The 26228-nt window shown below is 44.4% G+C and overlaps 1 protein-coding gene across 3 annotated transcripts in view; it reads right to left on the bottom strand.

Annotated features, from left to right (window-relative positions):
• brf1b (BRF1 general transcription factor IIIB subunit b) overlaps positions 1–26228 on the bottom strand; it is a 460829-nt gene that overhangs the window by 136403 nt on the left and 298198 nt on the right. For all 3 annotated transcript variants that reach the window (XR_011887761.1, XM_072272380.1, XM_072272371.1), the window contains exon 11: positions 15864–16145. Coding sequence is in view for 2 of the 3 variants with exons in the window: in XM_072272380.1 (XP_072128481.1) it covers positions 15864–16145 (282 nt within the window). In the remaining variant the exon portion in view is untranslated. The remainder of the gene's footprint in view (positions 1–15863; positions 16146–26228) is intronic.

Raw genomic sequence — 26228 nt, 5'->3', positions numbered from 1 at the left:
AAAGGAAAAGGGCCTGAAGCAAAATTTTGGGCACCCTGCATGGCAGTACTTAGAAACACCCCCTTCGGCAAGTATCATAGCTTGTAAATGCTTTTTCTAGCCATCTAAGAGTCTTTCAATTCTTGTTTGGGGGATTTTCACCCATTCTTCCTTGCAAAAGGCTTCCAGTTCTGTGAGATTCTTGGGCCATCTTGCATGCACTGCTCTTTTGAGGTCTACCCACAGATTCTCGATGATGTTTAGGTCAGGGGACTGTGAGGGCCATGGCAAAACCTTCAGCTTGCGCCTCTTGAGGTAGTCCATTGTGTATTTTGAGGTGTGTTCAGGATCATTATCCTGTTGTAGAAGCCATCCTCTTTTCACCTTCGGCTTTTTTACAGACAGTGTGATGTTTGCTTCCAGAATTTGCTGGTATTTAATTGAATTCATTCTTCCCTCTACCAGTAAATGTTCTCCATGCCACTGGCTGCAACACAAGCCCAAAGCATGATCAATCCACCCTCATGCTTAACAGTTGGAGAGGTGTTCTTGTCATGAAATTCTGTACCCTTTTTTCTCCAAACATACCTTTGCTCATTGTGGCTAAAAAGTTCTACTCAAAAAGTTCAAAAGAACATCTAAACAGGCCTGATGCATTTTGGAAGCAAGTCCTGTGCATTGATGAAGTTAAAATAGAACTTTTTGGCCGTAATGAGCAAAGGTATGTTTGGAGAGAAAAATTGTGCAGGATTTCAGAACACCTCTCCAACTGTTAAGCACGGGGGGGGGGGGGAATCAATCATGCTTTGGGGTTGTGTTGTTGCCAGGGGCATGGGGAACATTTACTGGTAGAGCAAAGAATGAACTCAATAAAGTACCAGCAAATTCTGGAAGCAAACATCACACCTTCTGTAAAAAAGCTGAAAATGAAAAGAGAATGGCTTCTACAACAGGATAATGATCCTAAGCACCTCAAAATCCATGATGGACTACCTGAAGAGGAGCAAGCTGAAGGTTTTATGATGATTATGAAGACACGTAGTCCTCTTTTATTGTCATTTAGTAATCCATGCATTAAGAAATGATGCATTACAGCCTTCACAGTCCCCTGACCTAAACATCATCGAGAATCTGTGGATAGACCTCAAAAGAGCAGTGCATGCAAGACAGCCCAAGAATCTCACAGAACTAGAAGCCTTTTGCAAGGAAGAATGGGCGAAAATCCCCCAAACAAGAATTGAAAAACTCTTAGCTGACTACAAAAAGCATTTATAAGCTGTGATACTTGCCAAAGGGGGTGTTTCTAAGTACTGCCATGCAGGGTGCCCAAAATTTTGCTTCAGGCCCTTTTCCTTTGTTATTTTGAAACTGTAAGAGATCGAAATAAAAAAGTTTTCTTGCTTAAAATATCAAAGAAACGTCTCATCTTTAACTTTATGCATTTTGGAAATCAGTTCATCTTTTACTCGCTTAGTTATTCACAGTAATAGAAATTCTGACCAGGGGTGCCCAAACTTTTGCATGCTGCTGTATCTGCTGCTTCTACTACCACACATGGCTGCGTATCCCATGCACACATCACTCTCTGTGTAAAAAACGTACCTCTGACATTCCCCCTACACTTTCTTCCAAACATCTAAAATATCTCTTGTGTTAGCCATTTCCACCTGGTGAAAAGTCTCTGACTGTCCACTCTGTCAATGCCTCTTATCATTTTGTACACCTTTATCAAGTCACCCCTCATCCTCCTTCGCTCCAAAGAGAAAAGCCCTAGCTCGCTCAACCTATCATAAGAGGCGCTCTCTAATCCAGCGGTCCCCAGGTACTGGGCCGCAAAGCATGTGCTACCAGGCCACGAGGAAACGATATGAGTCAGCTGCACCTTTCCTCATTCCTTGTCACGCACTGTTGAACTTGAACATAGGGTTGCCAACTGTCCCGTATTAGCTGGGACATCCCGTATACTGGGCTAAATTGGTTTGTCCCATACGGGACTGCCCTTGTCCTGTATTTCCTCCGCTAAGGTAGAGCGTTCCTATGAAACCTTTCCTGCCGAAATGGCATAAAGCGAAGAAGCAATTACCATTAATTTATATGGAAAAATGTTTGAGTGTTCTGAGACCCAAAAAATAACCTACCAAATCATACCAAATAACACATAAAACCAAAAATAAATAACACTAACATACAGTAAAAGCAGGAATGATATGATAAATACACAGCCTATATAAAGTAGAAATAATGTATGTTCAGTATAGGTGGGAAGATGAAGGTAAAACCGATTTGTGGGGGTAAAAAATCAGCACGTATGCGCATGCGCACACAGGTGCCCGTGCAAGGCTTCATGGTCATGGTAGTCTTTCCTGGGGTAAAGTGTCTCGGGATTTTACTGCTACTTTTGTCCCTTACTTGGGGGTGAGAAAGTTGGCAACCCTAACTGTAAAAAGACATGTTGAGGTGAGTTTAACCCTACTTGAACACCCCACTCCCTGGTCGGCCAGTTCGCAAGAATATTGTCAATATTAAATCGGTCCGCGGTGCAAAAAAGGTTGGGGACCCCTGCTCTAATCCATGCACCATCCTGATAAATCTCCTCTGCACCCTCTTTAAAGCTTCCACATCCTTCCTATAAGGAGGTGACCAGAACCCAACACAACAATCTAACCAGCGTTTCATAGAGCTGCAACAGTAAGTCGCAGCTCATGAATTCAATCCCCCGATGAATGAAGAGCAACATGCCATATGCCTTCTTAACCACCCTATTTTAAGAACAATCTTAAAACGTAACCAGACCCGGTTTGCATTCAGGACTTGTGTTATGTCCTTTGGCTTAAAGCCCATTTCCCGTCCTCTTGTAAAGCAATTTGCAAAGCTTTTCTAACTTGAGGATGCCATATAAACTCTCTGTGAATCACCCAAGTTCTCACACTTCCATCTGCTTCTTTGCAATATCCTGCGTCATAGGCATCAAAGAATATGAAGCGATGGATTCTCACTCCAGTGACTACTTTTTGGCAAGTGCATAGAATCAGAGTCTGAGTTCTCTGTCATCACTAACACATTCAACCCCCAGAGACACTGGATTACAATGCATGTATTTAGATGGTGTCTTAAATGGAGGAATGATGCAGAGAGGAGTCTAGGCAACAGAGAAGGTGAGGTAGGGAGTTGTTTTGGGTCAAAAGGCTTCCACTGCGCATTTCTAAAAGCAGAATCAGATTTATTTCATAGAAACAGAAAACTTACAGCACAATACAGGCCCTTCAGCCCACAATGCTGTGCTGAATATGTACTTACTTTAGAAATTATCTAGGGTTACCCCTAGCCCTCTATTTTTCTGAGCTCCATGTACCTATCCAGGAGCCTCTCGTAAGACCCTATTATATCTACCTCCACCACAGTCACCGGCAGCTCATTCCACGCACTCACCACTCAGTGCGTAAAAAACTTACCCCCGACATCCCCTCTGTACCTACTTCCAAGCACCTTAAAACTGTGTCCTCTTGTGTTAGCCATTTCAGTCCTGGGGAAAAGCTCCTGACTATCCACACAATCAATACCTCTCAACATCTTATACACCTCTATCAGGTCACCTCTCATCCTCCGTCGCTCCAAGGAGAAAAGGTCAAGTAAACTCAACCTATTCTCATAAGGTACTCCCTCTAATCCAGGCAACATCCTTGCACTCTCTGTATAGTATCCATATCCTTCCTGTAGTGAAGTGACCAGAATTGAGCACAGTACTCCAAGTGGGGTCTGACCAAGGTCTTATATAGCTGTAAAATTACCTCATGGCTCTTGAACTCAATCCCACGGTTGATGAATGCCAACACGCCATACACCTCCTTTACAACACTGTCAACCTGTGCTGCAGCTTTGAGTGTCCTATTGACACGAACCCCATGATCTCTCAGATCTTCCACACTGCCAAGAGTCTTACATTTATATTACATTCTGTCTTCAAATTGGACCTACCAAAATGAACCACTTCACACTTACCTGGTTGAACTCCATCTGACACTTCTCAGCCCAGTTTTGCATCCTATCAATGTCCCTCTGTAACCTCTGACAACCCTCTAGGCTATCCACAACACCCCCAACCTTTCAATCAATTTAAGTGTTGTGAAATTTGTTGCTTTGTGGCAGTAGTACAGTGCAAAGACATAAAATTACTTTAAATTGCTGAAGTAAACAAACAGTGCAAAGTAAAAGGAATAACAAGGTAGTGTTTATGGATTCATGGTTTGTTCAAAAATCTGATGACAGGGAGGAAGGAAGAAGATGTTCCTGAATTGTTAATTGTAGGTCTTCAGGTTCCTGGTAGTAACTAGAAGGGGGCATAGGTGGGAATAAGTCCCTGGTCAGACCAGCCATGATCTTATTGAATGGCGGAGCAGGCTTGATGGGCCAGATAGCCTATTCCTGCTCCTGCTTCTTATGTTCTTATATCCCAGACGGTGAGGGTCCTTAATGTTATAAAGTTATACCATTATACGAGTGGAGAGGCACGAGACCACAGAAGGTTAAAACATCAGACAGGGTAATGGTTGATGCTGGAGAACCAGAGGTCAACATGTATACCACCCACATGATAGCGTAGTGGTTGGAGCAATTGCCTTACAGTGCCAGATGATCACCAATTGAGGTTCGATTCCCGCTGCTGTCTCTAAGGAGCTTGTATATTCTCCCTGTAACTGTGTGAGTTTCCTCTGGGTACTGCAGATTCCTCCCACATTCCAAAAACGTATGGGTTAGTAAGTTGTGGACAAGCGCCGGAAGCATGGCGACACTTGCAGGCTGCCCCCAGCATCATCCTTGGACTATAATGATCGCTAATGCAGAATAACACATTTCACTCTGTGCTTTGATGTACATGTAAGAAGTAAAGCTAATCGGATTTTATTTCTACATGGATTCATGAACAGAACTGACTGCCAAGGTCATTGTGTTCCCGGACCCTGAAGAATCTTTTTTTCTTGTGTAAACTTCACTTCAGTTTGTAGGAGGGGACAATGTTAAAGAAAGTAAATATTTCTGGAGATAAACTGGAGTATAGCCAAGGCGGGTATGGAAATTCTCTTACGATTGAAGTGCATGATTTTTGTCTATATGAATTTGTATCGAAATCAACGTGGCCAGTTTCCAAAGGAGACATTGACCACAATAATGTTGTTAGGGGTCGAGAAACAAGTTGTGGTAAAAGGGCAAGAGCAGTCTTGTAAGCTATGAGCAGGCTGATGTGAACAGCTGTGACCTGGTGTGCAGAGATAGAGTGTTCAAATGCAGCAACCCTCAAGCTGGTCAATCTCAGATGGAAAAGCAAGTGGCAAGAAAACACAGCTCAGTACTCCAGTCCATAAAGTAGATGTACATGGTTCACTGCAGGTAGGAGTCATGGGTGGGCAGGGTGGTGAAGAAGGCTTTTGGCATGCTGGCCTTCATCAGTCAGGGCATTGTGAGCAGTTTTGGGGCCCATATCTAATAAAGGAGTGTGTGGGCATTGGAGAGAGTCCAAAGGAGGTTCAGAGAATGATCCCAAGAAGGAAAAGATTAGCACAGGAGGAGCTTTTGATGGCTCTGGGCCTATATTCGCTGGAGTTTAGAAGAATAAATGAGTTTTATAAGGAGCGTCTTGGATTAGATGCGTCCCATGGTTCCTGTTAATTCAAAGCAACTACTTTTCCACTAAATGCTCACATATTCCCATTTGCTGCTTTCAACAACAGACATTCAGTAATGTTTCACTGAGAGAGTAATGACAAGTCCACTTCAAACATTCAGCCCATTATAATTCAAACAGAAACACGCTTCAAGTGGAGTACCAATCTATGTGGTAAAGATGCTGGATCAGTGATCAAAAGACAACCTTCCACGGCAGTGAAGGATCTTAGGTTTAAGCATGGTAGACTCAGCTAAAAGGAATGAGGCTCTTCTCATTGCCACCATCAGGGAGGGGGTACAGGAGCCTGAAGACAGTCTCAACTTTTTAAGAGCACCTTCTTCCCCCCCGACAATCAGATTTCTGAACAGACAATGAACCATGAACACTACCTCACTATTTTTGCCCTCCTTGCACTTCTTATTGTAACAGTCATTCTTCACATATTGTACTGTCACAAAACAACAAATTTCATGACTTGTCAGTGCTAATAAAGCTGATTCTGATTCCATGTATGAAAGAAAACACATACCATGCATAATGCAGAGTAACACATATAAAATGCTGGAGGAACTCAGCAGGTCAGGCGGCATCCATGGAAAGGAACAAACAATCAATGTCTGGGCCAACACCTTTCAACAGGACTATGCATTATGCATATGCAATTCTACGCACAAACCCATAAATAAATTGCTGAATTATAGGTCACGTCTTTACCCTGCAATTCTCGGCTGAACAGTATTAATGCAAAATGCAGCAAAAATTAAATGAAAGACCGTATTCCCCATCACACAAATCTTCAAAGAAAATGTACCCACTCAGCGGCCTACAAATGCAAATTAATCAAATTTACAATGCGATTAAATGTAAATTACTAAAATGTCTTTTCTCATTTAGTTTGCATAACACTTGAAATAAAATTCACTGTTCGAGCAATTTATGAAGTTGCTTAATCTTCTTAGAATTTTTTTTGACTTGTGCGAGAATTCCAGATGAAATGATAAATCAGATAAACAAAGAGCTCAGTGTAAATAAATAAATCTGGAATTTAAGATATGAAGATTAAAAAATGTTCGTCTCAATAAGCGAGAAACCACTGACTTATCACAGAATTAAAGTCACTCAGGGAGAGGAATTTGTTATCCTTCTCCACAGAGTGGTGGGTGCCTGGACCAGGCTGTCCAAAGTGGTGTTTAACTCTGGACTGGAAGCAGTTACAATAGTGGTGTTTAAGAGGCAAATGAACATAGAGAGAATGGAAAGATACGGATCATGTGCACTCAGATAAGCTTACTTTAATTAGGCTTCATGGTTGGCACATGCATCACAGGACGAAGCTCTTGATCTACACTGTTCTATCTTCCCTCTCTTTCATCAGGACAGGGAGATGCTGGTAATCCACTGATCCCAACTGTACGATGAGAACACTTTCACCAGACACACAGAATGCTGGACATTTCCAGAGATACTGCCTGACCTGCTGAGTTCCTCTAGCATTTTGTGTGTTTTGCATTGGATTTCCGGCATCTGCAGATTTTCTCATATTTGTGACACTTTTTACAGAGCTCGAGCCCAAAGCAAGTGGTAAACTGTATTCAATTGAATTTAAGGAAGGAAATTAGCAACGAGGAGGTGCACTCCCCACCAGTTCAGTGAGTCATAGGCAGGGGAAGGTGGGAAGTGGGGATGCTGGGAGGTGATAGGTGAAACAGGAAATGGGCTGAGAAGGCGGACTCTGATAGGTTAGGAGCATGGACCATGGACCATGAAAGAAAGGGAATGAGGTGGTAGAGAGAGAGAGAACAGAAGACGATAAGATAGGTTGTGAGGACAGGGGAGGGGGAAAAAGGAGAAGTAATGAATCCAGAGACGTGAAGGTGGGAGAGTATTTAAGGATGACCAGTAGAGGATTTAGTGAAGGGCATCTTGAGAAGGGCGTTAGTAAAAAAGATTAGTGGAAGGCTAATCCACAGGGATTGCTGGACCATGGACCACGTTGGACCACAGGGGTGTCATGGGATTAAGCTCTATTAGGAGTGACTGAGAAAATGCACTGAGAATGCAGAATATAACTGGAGAATGGAAGGGAAGGATATGGTGATATCAAGATACAGTGAAGAGCCTGCTTCTGCCCTCTGAAATTCACCACCATTCTAAATAATAAATGTGACAACTGCCCAGACTGACTGGTGGCAGGATGTCCACACTGTTCTGGCTGGTCCAACAACCAACAGACTGACAACAACAACAACAGCAAGAGCTAAACGCAGCAAGGGATTTCACAGGCTTAGTCACACAGAGTACCTGCTGTCTTACCACTGTTGAATGTCAGGCCCATCAGTTCACTTCCTTCAGTGAGTGTGTCTATGATAACCCAGAGCTTGGGGACTGAGGTTCACTGTGCTCCAGCAATAAGCTGATAGGCAACGCTACAGCAGGGTGAAAAATGTGTTAGGGCAGAGATGTAGCTTGGCTCAACACCAGTCTGCATTAAGACTGGTCCTGTTGCTTCCTCATTTCCTGGTGCGCTTCCTGAAATCCTGTCTTTGCAGATACAGTCCCATAAATCCTCCCTTTCCTGAAGCCCTTCCTTTTCATCTTCCCTTTACTATAGGACCATAAGACATATCATAGAAGCAGAATTTGGCCATTTTCCCCCATCTCGATTGCTTCGCCAATTCTATGACTGATCTATTACCATTCCCAACCCATTCTCCTGCCTTCTCCCCATAACCTTTGATGCCTTTACTAATCAAGAATCTATAAAACTCCATTTAAAATATACCAATGATCTGGCCTTCACAGCTGTCTGTGGCAATGAATTCCACAGATTCATTACTCTCTGGCTAAAGAAATTCTTCCTCATCTCTGTTCTAAAGGGATGTCCTTGCATTCTGAGACTGTGTATAGGGAGGACGTGCGCTCTCCACACAGATAGTACCAGAGGGCAGGAGTGAACCCTAGACCCAGGAGCTGTGAGGCAGTGGCTTTACCAGATTTGTGCCACAGTGCTGTCGCTGGCAGGACGATGGGTGGAATGTCCCCTTTGTTTTCCTTCTGTGCAGCAACAGACACAACCGGCTGGTGGCGCAATGGCATCAGCGCCGGACTCCGGAGCGAAGGCTCCCGAGTTCAAATCCAAGTCGGGCCACCCCCCGAGCAGCCTTTCTATCCGTGCTGGGTTGAGCATCAAGCTAGCCACTCGGCCTTGTAAAAAAAGGGTCAGGTCAGGAACATTCATATCGTGACCCGATTAATCTGAAAGGAGACCAATCCCGACACTACGTGACAGACAAGAATGGCCGACTATCTGGTGCAACATGCTAAAAAAAGCAACAGACACTGCTTTATGAGTTTTTCACAAACCGCCTTAAAACAAAAGGGAGAAGGTTATGCCTCAGGAACAAATTTCACTATTACAGCAGAACTAGGAGAGCATGAAAGCTCAGTTCCCTGATAGGAATAAACCACCTCGACTTAACAGGTTCAGATTTATTTGTCACATGTACATCAAAGCATACAGAGAAATGCATCATTTGGTGTAACAAACAACACAGCCCAAGGGTGTGCTGAGAGCAGTCAACAAGTGTCGCCACACATTCCAGCACCAGCACAGAATCAGAATCAGGTTTATTATCACCAGCACGTGTTGTGAAATTTGTTAACTTAGCAGCAGCAGCTCAATGCAATACATAAGATAGACTAAAAAGAATAAAAATAATAAATAAATAAATAAATCGATTACAGTGTATGTATATTGAATAGATTTAAAATCGTGCAAAACAGAAATATATATTAAAAAAGTAAGGTAGGGTTCACGGATTCAACGTCCATTTAGGAATCAGATGGCAGAGGGGAAGAAGTTGTATCTGAATCATTGAGTGTGTGCTTTCAGGCTTCTGCACCTCCCACCTGACGGTAACAGTGAGAAAAGGACATGCCCTGGGTGCTGGGGGTCCTTAATAATGGACGCTGCCTTTCTGAGACACCGCTCCCTGAAGATGTCCTGGGTACTTTGTAGGCTAGTGCCCAAGATAGAGCTGACTAGATTTACAACCTTCTGCAGCTTCTTTCAGTCCTGTGAAGTAGCCCCTCCATACCAGACAGTGATACAACCTGTCAGAATGCTCTCCATGGTACATCTATAGAAGCTTTTGAGTGTTTTTGTTGACATACTAAACCTCTTCAAGCTCCTAATGAAGTATCGTAGCTGTTTTACCATCAAAACAACTGCAAAACAAGCCACTTTCCCAGACACACACACACACACGCAAAACAAGCTTCCAACATCCAGTGCTTGGCCCCAGACTCTCACTCACAGACAATGGGCCGACTTCCAGTCTCTGGCCTGGTCTTGCAGACATTGGTGATGGCCAGGGCAGAATTAAAATATGGAAGAAAACGTCGAACTCAAGGACAGTGGAAGCAGATAAACCAATTGCCTTTGTTCTTACCATGAGATCAAAGGAATGGAGGCTGCCATTTTGTGAAACAGCTCTGCGTCCTCTATTTTGTGAGATGAAGTTGCTTGGTTTGATTAATGTTTTAAAGTAGACACAATGATGCTCCTGGTAATCTGCTGAAGCAGAGATCATACCCAAATATTTAACTATTTATGGTTCTATTACTATTTATTATTTATGGAGCAACTGTAATGAAAACCAATTTCTCCCGGGATTAATAAAGTATGACTATGACTATGACAAATAAGAAGTAATTTGTGATGTGTTCTTTGGTTAGATACAACATATAAATGCAGATTTGAGACTGTTTGGGTCTGTGTCTACCCTGAGTGATTCAAACTGGTTATTGGTTTTGTATATGATTTTAAACAAAGAACCATAAATTACTAGCTGTCAGTTGTCACTTGTGGAAGAAGGATAATAAATGGATGCTGGCAGAGCCAATAAGAAAGTGTTAAAGATCACTCAGATGACCCATAGCCAACAACATTGAAATGTAACGTTTGAACTAGTGAAGAATAAGTATAAAACCAGAGGTTTTCAGATACAAGATATATAGATAGAAAGATATTTTATTGATCCCAAAGGAAATTAGTGTCACAGCAGCATTACAAGTGCACAGATATAAATATTAGAAGAAAAGTAGAAAGAATAAAAAATATTAAAAAAAACCATACATCACACACACAAAATGCTGGTGAACGCAGCAGGTCAGGCAGCAACTATAGGAAGAGGTACAGTTGAAATTTCAGGCCGAGACCCTTCGTCAGGACTAACTGAAAGAAGAGATAGTAAGAGATTTGAAAGTGGGAGGGGGAGGGGACATCCGAAAGTGGGAGGTTTTCCACACGGACGGGATCCTTTCCGGGCTGAGACTCAGATTTAGAGTGTGCAGAGAACTCTACACAGCTGCTCAGCACACCCCTTCAGGACCCTGGGGTTCACACCATCCAGTCCCAATGGTTTGGTGTGTCTGAGATTCCTCAGAGCCCCTCTCACCTGCTCAGTAGTGAAGGTGAGTCCATGATGACTGGAGGGGGTTAATGGAAGGTGGGGGCTGGGGAAGGTGATGATTGGGATGATAGCAGTTGGAATGCGGAGGTGTGGATGGTAGGTGCAGGGCAAAGAAGGGATGTAGATAGTGGTAGCCTGTATTATTTATCCACATGTTGAACTGGAAGGGGGAGGAGGAAGGCATTGGTGTTGGGGGAGCATTGGGTACCTCTGCACCTAGACTGGTGTGCTGAGGGGGTGTGAACAGGGGATTAATTGTCAAAACTATTGAAGAATTGGTTTAATTTATTAGCCCATTGACAGCTGCATTTCAAAGCTCTACAGCCAGGCTGATTGAGGTCAGTGGTGTTCTCCATGCCTCTCCACACCTCCCGTGTGCTACTCTGCCCAAGCTTGTTCTCCAGCTCTCTCCTGTATTCTTCTTTAGCCACCTTGTTCTTCATCTTCAGCTCCCTCTGCACATGTTTCAATTCCTCCCTGTCTCCTGATCTAAAGGCTCTCTTTGTGGTTGAGAAGAACCATCAGATCACTGTTAACCCATGGTTTGTTGTTAGGGAAGCAGCGAACAGCTCTTGATGGTGTTACAGTGTCCATACGGAAGGTGATGTATCCAGTGATGAAATCAGTAAGTTCATTAATGTCCTCCCCATATGGTTGACAATGCACCATTCCAGTCAGTAGCCTCAAAGCAGCCCTTCAAAGTCTCAAACACGAGGAATTTCACAGATGCTGGAAGTTCAACCAATACACATCAAAGTTGCTGGTGAACGCAGCAGGCCAGGCAGCATCTCTAGGAAGAGGTACAGTCGACGTTTCAGGCCGAGACCCTGACGAAGGTTCTCGGCCTGAAACGTCGACTGTACCTCTTCCTAGAGATGCTGCCTGGCCTGCTGCGTTCACCAGCAACTTTGATGTGTATTCCTTCAAAGTCTCAATGGCCTCTGGAGACCATTCCTTTACTATCTTGGTGACGTCTAGCTGGTGCTGTACTTTGGGCTTATACAAGGGCATGAGGTGAACCAAGTTGTGATCCAAAGAGGGGGAGAGCTGTGGAACTGTATGCATCTTTAACATTTGCAGACAAGAGATCCAGCGCTTTATTTTCCCTTGTATTACACTTGACAAACTGATTGAACTGATAATGATAACTCTCTCCACAGACCCAACACCACAAGGAAGAACTCCCCCATGCCAGGGGGTGGGAGAAGAAAGGATCAATCGTCTGGCCAACAGGAGATCCCCTATTTTGGTGTTATAAAATGGAAACGAGGTCTGAGTGAGTACTGGTACAAAGGGAACAGTAGAATTCATGTTTTAAGTTGTTGGCCTGGGGTCAACATAGCTACATTGTTGTTTCTGCAGAGACAATAAAGTGCGAGCTTCAATTAATTACGAGTTAAGTAATGATTTTCCTAACCTAGTTACATTGATGAATGGCCAAATTCGGGTCTCTGACCCTCAGGTAAGCTGACCCAGGGGCTTAGACCTTCAGGCCTCTACCTCTTCTCTCGCCGACTTTGGTCTTCAACGTTTGAGCTTTTACCTCCAGATGCATCGGCCTCTGGGTATTGACTCCAGGACTTGCCATTCACGAGACTTTGACTTTCGGGCCTTGACATTCGGACTTGCACAGATCTTGGAACCCTTGACTGGGGGGGGGGGGCAGACAGCAGTATTGAGCTAAGAGTGTCAGCCAGGATCCTCGGGAGTGTATTCTGAGCCTTCAGAGTGCCAACATTTCAGCCACAGGTGACTAAAGGATGGAAACACACTGAGCAATGGCGGTAGGGGGGCCAGAGGAAGAACGAATGAGAGATGACGATTCCAGCACAGCTGAAGTAAGACACTTAGATTCCCACTGCTCTCGGAAAACCACAATAAAGAAAGGAATGTCCTTGGGCATTAAAACTGGATCATGCAGAATCTCGCCTAAACCGCTCAAAACGCATATGTGCAGTTCAGCTGTTCAGCAGTTTAGCAACATATCAGCCAAGTTCGACAAGGAAAAATTCATACCCAGAAGTGATCGCAAGTCAGAAATTCTATCAGTACCCACACATGAGCTGGGACATAAAAAGATAGCCTTGCATTTCTATGGAAACTTTTATGTCCCTTTCAAAGTGACACAAATGCTCTATTTTCCAAGTATATTGTAACACACAGAACATTATAGGTCCCATGCAATAAACTCCCTAAGCCAGCAATATGATAATTTAATTTTAATAAATTCATTTTCCAGGCTGTGTTAAGGGTTCCCTGTCACAGATCTCTGCAAAGGGAGAGAGTAAGAGCCTTTTTCCCAGGATGGAAATGTCAGATACTAAACAACATAGCTTCAAGGTAATAAGGGGAAAGTTTAAAGGTGTACAGACGAAGTGTTTTTACACAGGGAGTGGAAGGTAACTGGATTGTGACACCAGGGAATGTGGGAGAAACAGAAGAGCAATATTTTAGAAAGCCATGAAATGGAGGGATATGGACTACATGCAGGAAGATGGGAATTGTTTGGATTGGTATCATGGCTGACATTGGCATGTTCCTGTGCTGCACTGTTCTATGTTCTATGTCCAGGTGTCACTGGGAAAGGCAACTATTGCCGTTCCCACCGGCCCTTGGGAAGGTGGGAGAACAATACCAGCCTGTCCAGACTCTCCTCATAGCTCGAACCCACAGGTCCACAGCAACACCCCTGTGAATCTTCTCAGCATATAACATAGAACAGTACAGCACATGAACAGGCTCTCTGGCCCACAATGTTGTACCAAACTAATTGAAGTAGTTATCAACTAATTTCATCCCTTTTGCCTAGAGGAAAGGGGGGGGGGGCAGTGCAAATGCTCCTGTTGACATCAAAGATGCTGAGGTTGAGAGAGTTGAGAACTTTAAGTTATTAGGTGCGAACATCCCCAATAATCTTTCCTGGCCCAATCGCATTGATGGTATGGCCGATAAAGCTTACCAAAGCCTCTACTTTCCTCAAGAACCTAAAGAGATTTGGCATGTCTTCTGTCGACTATTGCCAATTTTCATCAATGCATCATGGAAAACATTCTGTCTGGATACACATTGATTTGATATGGCAACTGTTTTGCACGTGACCACAAGAAACTGCAGGGTCCTGGACGCAACTCGGCACATCACAGGACAGAGCCTCCCTTCTATGGACACTGTCTATACTTGCTGCCTCAGTACAACTCCATCATGGGCACTAGGCTTCTCACCATTGAGGAAATCTTCAAAAAGCAATGTCTCAAAATATTCACTGTAAACGACTCTCACCATCCAGGACATTCCCTCTTCTCATTACTATCATCAGGCAGGCAGTACAGGAGCCTGAAGTAACACACTCAATGTTTTAGGAACACACATCAAAGTTGCTGGTGAACGCAGCAGGCCAGGCAGCATCTGTAGGAAGAGGTGCAGTCGACGTTTCAGGCCGAGACCCTTCGTCAGGACTGCACCTCTTCCTACAGATGCTGCCTGGCCTGCTGCGTTCACCAGCAACTTTGATGTGTGTTGCTTGAATTTCCAGCATCTGCAGAATTCCTGTTGTCAATATTTTAGGAACAGTTTCTTCCCTCCACCATCAGATTTCTGAGCAGTCTATGAACACTACCTCACTATTTTTTTCCTTTACATTACATTTTTTATGGTAATTTATAATTTTTTTAAAAATGCATTGCACTCTACTGCTGCTACAAAACAACAAATTTCATGGCGTATATCAGTGATAATAAACCTCACTCTGATTCTAAATCAAAGACCCCACCCACCCTGAACATTCTCTCTTTTCCCCTCTCCCATCATGGGGCAGAAGATACAAAAGCCCAAGCATTGCCAACATAGCAAGCCCATGACTTACTAACCCTAATGCATACATCCTTGGATTGTGGGAGGAAACTAGAGCACTCGTAAGAAACCCAGGCGGTCAGGTGGAAAACATACAAACTTCTTACAGACAGTGACGGGAATTGAATCCCCATCACTACCCCTGTAAAGCACTACAGTGACTGCCATGCTACTGAGCAGCCCTCATGGCTCTTGAACTCAATCCCCCGATTAATGAAGGCCTACATACCGTATGCCTATACACATGTGCTGTAACTTTAAAGGATCTACGGATGTGTACCCCACAGTCACTCTGTTCCTCCACACTGCAAACAATCCTGCTGTTAAACCCGTACTCTGCCTTCAAGTTTGACCTTCCAAAATGAATCATGCCTCACTTTTCTGCGTTCAACTCCATCTGCCACTTCTCAGCCCAGCTCTGTATCTTATGAATATCCCATTGTAACCTAAGTCAACCTTCTGCACTATCCACAACACCACCAATCTACTTCTCATCTGCAAACTTATTAACCCACCCTTCCACATATTCACTCAAGATATTTATAAAGATCACAAAGAGCAGGGGTCACACCACTGGTCACCAACCTCCGGGCAGGAGACACTCCATCTATAATCACCCTCTGCATTCTGTAGGCAAGCCAATTCTGAATCCACTAACAAACAAACATGAAGAGGTAGAATTGGAAAAGCTTCGAGATCTAATCAGCAGCTCATCTCTCAGTTTGCACAATGGAGTTCTGCTGCCAAGCACGGACCTTTCTCCCAACTGCCGTCTCACTACTTCAGTAGCAGATCAAGGACAGAGGGGCTCATGACAGATGTCACAGTCTTTTTATATAAGTGCATTCCTTGTTCACACACAGCCCTGTGGGCCATACATTCTTGCTGATCAGACGTACCTGCCTCAGATTCTTCAGCTGCTATGCACTCCTCAATGGATTCCTTTAGCCCCAGACTGGCTGCAGTTGGGAGGGGACCAAACAGAGACAATATGTTGGGCGGTTTGGGGGGAGGCTCTGATTCCTTCTCTTCCTCTGCTTTGTCATTCTCCTTCGGTTGGTCTCCATTGAGGAAGTGATCACAGAGCTCCTTATTGAGATGGTTCGCCACTGCTGTCAATTCTTCGTCCTCCCCCTCTTCCTCTCCTAACGAGGCGACTGAGGAACCGTCATCTTGTCCATCTGGAAAACAATACCAGCCCTGTCAGGATTAAAGATGTCAACACGAGGCAGGCGGAGACCACCCTGCTGAGAGAACAATCCGCAGGATACTTTTACTTATTTAGAGTTGTCATGCAGAACAGGCCCTTTCGGTCCAATGAGCCATGCTGCTCAACAACCTACATATTTAACCCCAACCTAATCACAGGACAATTTATAATGACCAATTACCCTGCTAACTGGTACGTCTTGGACTGTGGGAAGAAACCAGAGCACCCAGAGGAAACCCACGCGCTCATGAGGACACACGTACTTCTTACAGACGGCATCAGAATTGGCTTTTTACGTAAGTTTTGCACTTTTAACAACCACAATCCCTAAACTATACTCAAGCCTTGTAATAAAGTTAGTAATGATGAGCTTTCTCAAAAACACCTTGAAACATACAGTAAAAAGCATCGTTTGCATCAACAGCCAACAATGAAAGTAAGCTAGCCAATCATATTAAGATGAATACCAAAAATTTCTTCAGATACAAAGTGTAAAAGAGAGGTGAGAGTGACCGCCGGAAAACGATGTTGGAGGTAGTAATGGGGGGCAACAAAATGGCGGACAAACTGAGTAAGTACCGTGGAAGACACTAGCAGTATGGTGGAAATTCAGAAGGCATGAAGTCATGGCCATAGTCAGCATGGTTTCCTCAAGGGAAAATCTCACCTGACAAATCTGTTCTTTGAAGAAATAACAACAGGATAGACAAAGGAGAATTGGTTGATGTTGTGTACTTGGATTTTCAGAAGGCCTTTGACAAGGTGTCGCACATAAGGCTACTTAACAAGCTACAAGCCCATGGTGTTACAGGATATATTCTAGCATGGATAAAGCAGTGGCTGATCAGCAGGAGGAAAAGTGAGAATAAAGGGAGCCTTTACTGGCTGGCTTCTGGTGACTAGTGGTGTCCTACAGGGGTCCGTGTTGGAACTGATTCTTTTTACATCATATGTCAATGTTTTGGATGATGGAATTGATGGCTTTTGTTTGCAGACAAAAGACAGGTGGAGGGGCAGGTTGTTTTGATGAAGGAGAGTGGTGACAGGACTTCGACAGGTTAGGAGAATGGGCAAAGAAATGGCAGATGGAATACAGTGTCGGAAAGTGTATGGTCATGCACTCTGGTAGAAGAAATGAAAGGGTAGACTATCTTCTAAATGAAGAGAAAATACAAAAAGCTGAGATGCAAAGAGACTTCGGAGTCCTTGTGCAGGATCCCCTAAAGGTTAATATGCAGGTTGAGTCTGTGGTGAGGAAGGCAAATGAAATGTTAGCATTCATTTCAAGAGGACTAGAATATAAAACCAAGGATATAATGCTGACACTTGGAAGCATTGTGAACAGTTTTGGGCTCTTACCTTAGAAAGGATGTGCTGAAACCAGAGAGGGTTCAAAGGAGGTTCATGAAAATAATTCCAGGATTGAATGGCTTGTCATATGAAGAGTGTTTGAAGGCTCTGGGCCTGTTTTCACCACAATTCAGAAGAATGAGGGGTGACCACATTGAAACCTATCAAATGGTGAAAGGCCTTGATAGAGTAGATGTGGAGAGGATGTTTCCTGTGGTGGGAGAGTCTAAGATCAGAGGGCACAGCCTCAGAATAGAGGGGTCTCCTTTTAGATCATATAGTCATAGTCATACTTTATTGATCCCGGGGGAAAACGGAGTTCAGGAGGAATTATTTTACCCAGAGAGTGGTGAATCTGTGGAATTCTTTGCCACAGGCAGCTGTGGAAGCCAAGTCTTTATATATACTTAGAGCAGAGGTTGATAGATTCTCGATTGGTCAGGGTATGAAGGGATATGAGGAAAAGGCAGGAAACTGCAGGAAAGGAAAATTGGACCAACCATAATGAAATGGCGGAACAGACTTCATGGGCAAAATGGCCTAATTCTGCTGCTATATCTTATGATCTTATAATCAGAGGATGTGCTGGGATGTACTAAGCATGCCCACAACTTACTAACCCGAACTGTATGTCTTTGAAATGTGGAAGGAAACCAAAGCACCTGGAGGAAACCCATGCAGTCACAGGAAGAATATACAAACTCCTTTCAGTCAATGGCAGAAATTGATCTCTGATTGGTGATACTGTGAAGTGTTACACTAGCTGCTATGCTACCATGCCATACAATCCTATCTACCTGCTATTCAATAATATAAAAGTCAATGATAATTTAGCCTGTAACAAACAGCTGGCTCTGTCACTTCAAATTTAAATACTCAAACCCCACTACGAGATGTTAACCCAGTAACTTGCTATCTTGAAGCAAATGTTCCCTCTACAGTGTGCGCACACACATCTTTTGCTACGAGTGCACAAAAGAATTTAAACTGCACACCAGGGTTGTAATCTTCTACCTCATTAGCTTGTTTAGTATATTTCAGGATCGTACATTTCCTTTTCCCGTTTCCGATGCTGACAGTGTTGGCAATGTGGAGTTTGCAATGATTAGACTGCAGATTTTGGAATTGGCTTGTTGACACTGTTCTCATTGATTATTGATTCACTATGTTGAATACCATAGAATGTCACAGTGGTGGGGCATTGGGAGCAAGGGTGGACCCAAATGCAAGACACATCTTGTGAGGTTAATTAAATTTAGTTTATTGTTTGATATCAAGAGAGCTAGGCAGGAACAGGAGTAGCAAACTGGACAAGGACTGAGGACTACGAATAGGCTGGGACAAGGGTCTGGGCTAGGACTTGGAATCGGCTCCCAGAACTAGAGGAGACATGAAGAGGTTAGGGTATGGACTCCGAGCCCGAGACTGGACAAGGACCCAGTACCTGGGTCTTGCCTCGGGCTCGGACCCCAAAACCAGGCATGGACATGACATGGGCTAGGGAGGGGAGGAACATGGGAACACAGAGCCTCGGTCTCAGGAGAACAGGTACATGGAACCATGGACACATACACAGAACACAGAGTCGGGACCCCTCCTTGGGTACAGGACATAGGGCCGGGACTCACACACAGAACAGAGAGCCGGGACCCCTCCTTGGGTACAGGACATAGGGCCGGGACACATGACCCTCCGCGGGGCAACAGCAAGACGGCCTGACTTACCCCACGGAGGCGAGGACAAGGCAAGACAGAACATGACCCCCCGCAGAGCAACGGCAAGACAGCCTGACCTAACCCATGGAGGCGAGGACAAGACACAACAAGACATGACTCCCCGCGAGGCAATGGCAAGACAGCCTGACTTACCCCACGGAGGCGAGGATGAGACAAGACATAACTCCCCGCGGGGCAATGGCAAGACAGCCAGACTTACCCCCACGGAGGCGAGGACCAGACAAGACAAGACATGACCCCCCACAGAGCAACGGCAAGACGGCCTGACTTACCCCACGGAGGCGAGGACAAGACAGGACAAGACAAGACAAGACAAGACAAGACCAACACGAATGAACACCAGACAGTACCTATCTAGCTCCGGCGACGGAACTAGACCGAAGTGCAGGCGGGGGCTGCAGACGAGGGCTAGAGGTGAGAGGGGCAGAGAAGGGATTCAGACAAGGGGGTAGGACAGGAATCACAGACTGCCAGAGCCAGGACCTGACTCAGAACTGGGAAGCCACCAGGACCAGGACTCGACTTGGTGCTTGGATGCCGTCAGGGTCAGGACTCGACTTGGTGCTTGAATGCTGTCAGGGCCAGGACTCCACTTGGTGCTTGGATGCCGTCAGGACCAGGACTCGACTTGGTGCTAGAATGCCGCCAGGGCCAGGACTCGACTTGGTGCTAGAATGCCGCCAGGGGCAGGACTCGACTTGGAGCCTCCGGGTAGTGGTGAGCTCTCGACTCGGCCCGGGAACAGTAGACAGCGGTTCTTGATTCCCTCCAGCGGGTTAACTGACGGACCCACCTCGGTGAGGAAACTTTGCAGGCTCGCTTTGGTGAGGTAACTTGACAGGGTTGCTCCGGTGAGGAGAGGCGAATTGCCGGCACTCGCTTTGGGCGGAGACTAAGCTTGCTCTGGCCAGATGACATTGGCACGCCGTACCTTTGGTGACTTTGCAGACGCTCCCGCCCGAGCGGCTGAAAGCCGGAGACTATAAACTACCGGTTCAGCCAAGTGTTAATTGCCTCTAATTACCAAAGTCGAGGGACACGGGAAAACAGGGAATCAACGGTCTGGATCGTAACATAAACAAGGTAAATTTAATGGGACCCCGATCCGGACCATGACACAGAAGGCTTATTATTGCTTTAACTGAAATAGCAGATCTTTTGCTTCAGGTTTACTCCCACTTAAAAATTCAGTGTGCACATGTTGTTGCACTGGACAAAAAATTGCACAGCACAAGATTTTTGCACACACTGCCATTACAAATTAGAGGGAGTGTTGCTTGAAGCTATTGATCTTTGGATAAATGCCTAAAAACCCTCAATTACAGCAATGGCACCTCATTCCCAGCTTCCCAGTCTCTTGTGTTGTGGTAAAAGACTGGAATATTTTCTATATGGTGCGCTTCACTTTCCTCAGGTTAGATGGATAAGAGATAAGCCGTGATCTGAGAGCTGTGGTAGGAGGGGAGGGGGCGTGGTTTGGTAAAGAGGAGGAAATTATACTAATATATTAACACTTCCCAGCTCAGCACAGAGAATGACAGGGTTAACATATGAGGAGCATTTGATTTCTCTGGGTCTCTGCTTGCTGGAGTTTAGAAGAATGAGGGGGATCTCATTGAAACCTATCGAATATTGAAAAGCCTAGATAGAGTGGATGCGGAGAGGAGGTTTCCTGCAGTGGGGTATCCAGGACCAGAGGGACTAGCCTCAAAGTTCAAAATTCAAGCTAAATTTAATATTGAAAAACATATATGTCACCATATTCTCTCCTAAGATTCATTTCCTTGCAGGCATTCACAGTAAATACAAAGGAACCTAAATGAAAATTTATACACAAATACATCCATGTGCAAAAGGCAACAAGTTGTGCAAATTCAAAGATTCAAAAAGAGTCAGAGTACCCGAAGAACCCAATTAAAAAAAAAGTAACACCTAATGCACAGGGAAAGAGAAAAAATAACACAAATCATACAAATAGAAGCAAGCAATGGCATTCCAAACCAAACTGAGTCCGTAGTCCCGAATCCCCGGAACACCCAGGGTAGGCCCAAAGCCTCAGTCTCAAGTTCATCATATATAGTGGGGCAAGCAGCTGTCACATAACTCGCTGACACAAAGTGAGTAGCAATGGGAACAGATTCACAGCATCAGCGCTGCAGAGAGAGGAGTGATTATCACAGGAGAGTGTGTGAAATCAACCCAACGCTCACCTCTGGTCCTGGCACCTTGCCTTTCCAGTCTATCTGGGCCAGCGTTTAAATCCTACAAACACCAGGTCGTGCCCCGCCAGGCCCCAGTGCAGAGTCTATACTTTGCCACCCAGCCCAAAGCTGTTCTCGACCTCTCCAAATCAGCTCGGCGCTTAGAGCATCCAACCTCACACCCAGTTTAGGTGGATGGGCACCAAAACTTCTCCACCTCGACTCCTCTTTGAATCACTCGCTCCAAGTCCATCTCCATCTCTGAAACAGCCACAAACACGTTGCGCCCTGATTTGCAACGCACCAGCACGGCTCATCCCTCGAGTCAGCTTCACCTCTGCTTGCCTCTTCATTGTGTGCGGTGATAGTATTCCACAATTTACCTCATAAAAAGTGTTATTAATGATGATTTTAGTTGTATTTCTTGCGTTCTGAACTAATAAGCTGTCACACAACTTCAGTAGCGCCATCTTAAACTGGATATGCACAACTTTAATTTAAATATAAAAAGAAAAACAAAACAATAATAGATAAGTTGGTAATAATTGATATAATTACAGAAGTTTAAGTGTCCTTGAAATTGAGTTCATAGGTTGTGGAATCAGCTAAATGTTCAGGTAAGTGAAGTTATCCTCGCCGGTTCAGGAACCTGATGGTTGACGGGCAATAACTGTTCCTCAACCTGGGGGTGTGGGACCTAAAGCTCCTGTACCTCTCTCCTGACAACAACAGCGAGAGGAGAGCATGGCCTGGTCCTTGATGATGCATGCTGCTTTCCTGTGACAGCACTCCTTGTAGATGTACTCAATGGGTTGTCCCTTTAGAACAGAGATGAGGAGGAATTTTTTTATCCAGAGGGTGGTGAATGTGTGGAATTCATTACTACAGATGGCTATGGAGACCAAGTCATTGCCTATTTTTATAGCTGAGGTTGATAGAGTCCTGTTCAGTAAGGTTATGGGGAGAAGGCAGGAGAATGGGGTGGAGAAGGAAAATAAATCGGCCATGATGGATCTGCCTCAACGGGCTGAATGGGCCACGTCTTATAATCTTAAACCCTGTCTGACCTCAGGAACACAGACAGCTTTCCTATTCCATCCCGTTTTCAGTATTATTTATTTACTTATTTGCACGTTGACTGCTTGTCAGTCTTTGTATGCAGTTTTTCACAGATTCTATTATATTTCTTTGTTTTACTGTGAATTTCTGCAAGAAAATGAATTTCAAGGTGGTATATCATGACATATAAGTACTTTGATAATAAATTTACTTTGAACGTTGCAGCATCTCTCAGTTAACAGTGGGGTTAAAGCCACTCTTGAGACATTCTACTGCCACGATGAAGCATAGAAATTTGCAGCACATTACAGGCCCTTCGGCCCACAATGCTATGCCGATCATGTAACCTACTCTAGAAACTGCCTAGAATTTCCCTACTGCATAGCCCTCTAATTTTAAAACCTCAAGTTCCATGTACCTATGTAAGAGTCTCTTACAAGACTCTACTGGATCCACCTCCACCACCATTGCTGGTAGTGCATTCCATGCATCCACCACTCTCTGTGTGGAAAACTTACCTCTGACATCCCTCTTGTATCTACTTCCAAGCACCTTAAACTATGCCCTTGTGTTAGCCATTTCAGCCCTGGAAAAAAGCCCCTAGCCATCCACACGATCAATGCCTCCCATCATCTTATACACCTCAATCAGGCCACTTCTCATCCTCTGTCATTCTAAAGAGAAAAGGACAAGTTCACTCAACCTCATAAGGCATGCTCTCCAATCCAGACAGCATCCTTGTAAATCTCCTCTGCACTCTCTGTAGTATCCACATCCTTCCTGTAATGAGGTGACTAGAATTGAACACAGTTAGACCCTACTTGGAGTACTAAGCTCTTGTATAGCTGTAACGCTATATCACGGCTCTTGAACTCAATCCCACAGTTGATAAAGGCCAACATACCATATGCCTTCTTAACCTGTGTGGCAGCTTTGAGTGTCCTTTGGACACAGGCCCCAAGATCTCGCTGATCCTCCACACTGCCAAGAGTCTTACCATTATATTCTGTCTTCAAGTTTGACCTACTGAAATGAACCACTTCACACTTATCTGGGTTGAACTCCATCTGCCACTTCTCAGCCCAGTTCTGCATCCTATCAATGTCCTGCTGTAACCTCTGACAACCCTCCAGGCTATCCACACCACCTCCAACTTTTGTGTTATCAGCAGACTTACTAGCCCACCCTTCTACTTCCTCATCCAAGTCATTTATAATAATCATAAAGAAGAGGGGTCCCAGAACAGATCCCTGTGGAACACCACTGGTCACCGACCTCCATGCAGAATATGAACCACCCACAACCAGCCTTTGCCTTCTGTGGGCAAGCCATTTCTGGATCCTCAAAGCAAGGTCTCCTTTGATCCCATGCCTCATTACTTTCTAAATGAGTCTCGCATGGGGAACCTTATTAAATGCCTTATTGAAATCCATTCTCACTACATCCACTGCTCTACCTTTATCAACGTGTTTTGTTACATCCTCAAAGAGTTCAATCAGGTTCATAAGGCATGACCTGTCCTTGACAAAGCCATGTTGACTATCTGTAATCAGATTATGTCTCTCCAAATGCTCATAATTCCTGCCTCTCAGGATCTTCTCCAACAACTTGCCCACCACTGAAGTAAGACTCACTGGTCTATTATTTCCTGGATTATCTCTACTCCCTTTCTTGGACAAGGGAACAATGTTTGTAACCTTCTAAACCTCCAGTACTTCTCCTGTCCCTATTAATGAAGCAAAGATCATGAGGCCACTCTCACAATGGATGAGCAACACCTCCTATTCCATCTGAGTAGCCTCCAACCACTCAGCATGAATATCAATTTCTCTAACCTCCAGTAGTTTCTCCACCCTCTTTCTTTTTCTATTTCCCATTCTGGCCTCACCGCCTTTGCTTCTTCTCTTCTCCTCACCTGCCTATCATCTCCCTCTGGTTCCCCTCCTACTTCCCTTTCTCCCATAGTTCACTCTCCTCTCCTATCAGATTCCTTCTTCTTCAGCCTTTACCATTTTCAGCTATTATATCCCAGCTTCTCACTTCATTCATCCCTCAGCTATCACCTCCCAACATGTATTCCTTCCCCTCTCCCATCTTCTTATTCTGGCTTCTTTCCTCTTTCCTTTCCAGTCCTGATAAAGGGCCTCAGCCCAAAACATAAGACTTTATTTCTTTCCATAGATGCTGCCTGATCTCCTGAGTTCTTCCAGAATTTTATGTTTGTTATTCTTGAGACAGAGAACAGGAAGGCTCATCGTGCAAGCAAAATAATAATTGACTTTGAAGCAATTTTTTCTTGCATTGAGGTAAACTGAGCTTAGAAAGGTGCTGGTCAAAGTGGTCTTCTTTTTATGCCTGTAAACCCTACAGAGACATTAGCTGCCAACAGCAGCTCGCCAGAGTCCTCTGTCCTGGGCCAGTCTTTCAAGTCCAGATGTAGCCCATCTCTACGTCTTCTAAGCGAAGATCCTTCCTTTCCCAGAGGTGAGGTCTTTGGAGTTTCTGTTGGTGTTTCTTGCACTGTAGCAATGCCGTCCTGTAAGAACCTAGTGTTGGTCAGAGTATATGTCGTTAATTGTTGGAGCGGGTTGTACTGCAGAACTGAACAGAATGAAGCACAGAGCACAGAGCCCACTGGGCTCAGCGTATCCAACAGGGAGCCACTGATTCTCTTTACCAAACAGCTGTTCATTCTGTTATTCAGCCATCAGCAACGTACAACTGTCAAACAACTTTAATTAAACTCCTCATCTTACACAGGCATATTGCTTTCACTGAGTAAGGCTTTTTAATTGATAATATCAGAACAAAGAGCATAAGCCTTTTGTTCTTCATCTCAATAATTAAAAAAAAATACACAGAGTTTAACTGAGTTTTGCTGTGTTTCAAATCTGATCCTGATTCTGAAATCTTCCTGTCTAAAATTATCTGGTTTAAATGGTTATCAATCAGCCGCCCTCATTCACTCCAAAGAGAAAAGCCCTAAATCACTCAACCTCTCCTGGATTAGAGAACATGTCTTATGAGAATTGGTTGAGTAAACTAGGGCTTTTCTCTTTAGAGAAAAGGAGGGTGAAATGTGACTTGATAAAGATCACCTAGTCAGTAGCACTGAACTATTGTCCCATAGCACTTACATCCACTGTGATGAAGTGATTTGAGAGGTTGGTGATGAACTCCTGTCTGAGAAGTAACTTGGATCCACTCCAATTTGCCTACCTTTACAACAGGTCCACAGCAGATATCATTTCATTGGTTCTTCACTCAATCCTGGAATTTCTGAGCAGCGAAGGTGCATATATTAGAATACTCTTCATTGACTACATCTCAGCATTCAATACTATCAACCCCTCAAAACTAATCAATAAGCTTCAAGTCCTAGGCTAGGATCCTTGATTTCCTCACTTGCAGACCCCAGTTAGTTCGGATTGGCTACAACATCTTCACAATCTCGATCAGCACAGGCGCACTACAAGGCTGTGTGCTCAGCCCCCCTGCTCTATTCGCTTTATACTTATAACTGTAAGGCTAAGTACCCCTCCAATGCCATATTTAAATTTGCCAGCAACACCACTGTCGTTGGCTGAATCAAGGTTGGTGACAAATCAGGAGTGAGATTGAAAATCTGTCTGAGTGGAGCCACAACAACAACAACAACAACCCCTCACTCAATGTCAGCAAGACCAACAAGATGATTATTGATTCAGA

The sequence above is a fragment of the Mobula birostris genome, chromosome 1, assembly GCF_030028105.1.
Source record: "Mobula birostris isolate sMobBir1 chromosome 1, sMobBir1.hap1, whole genome shotgun sequence".
NCBI lineage: Eukaryota > Metazoa > Chordata > Chondrichthyes > Myliobatiformes > Myliobatidae > Mobula > Mobula birostris.
Note: the sequence above shows the minus strand (reverse complement) of the source record. Positions and strands in the feature narration are given on the sequence as shown.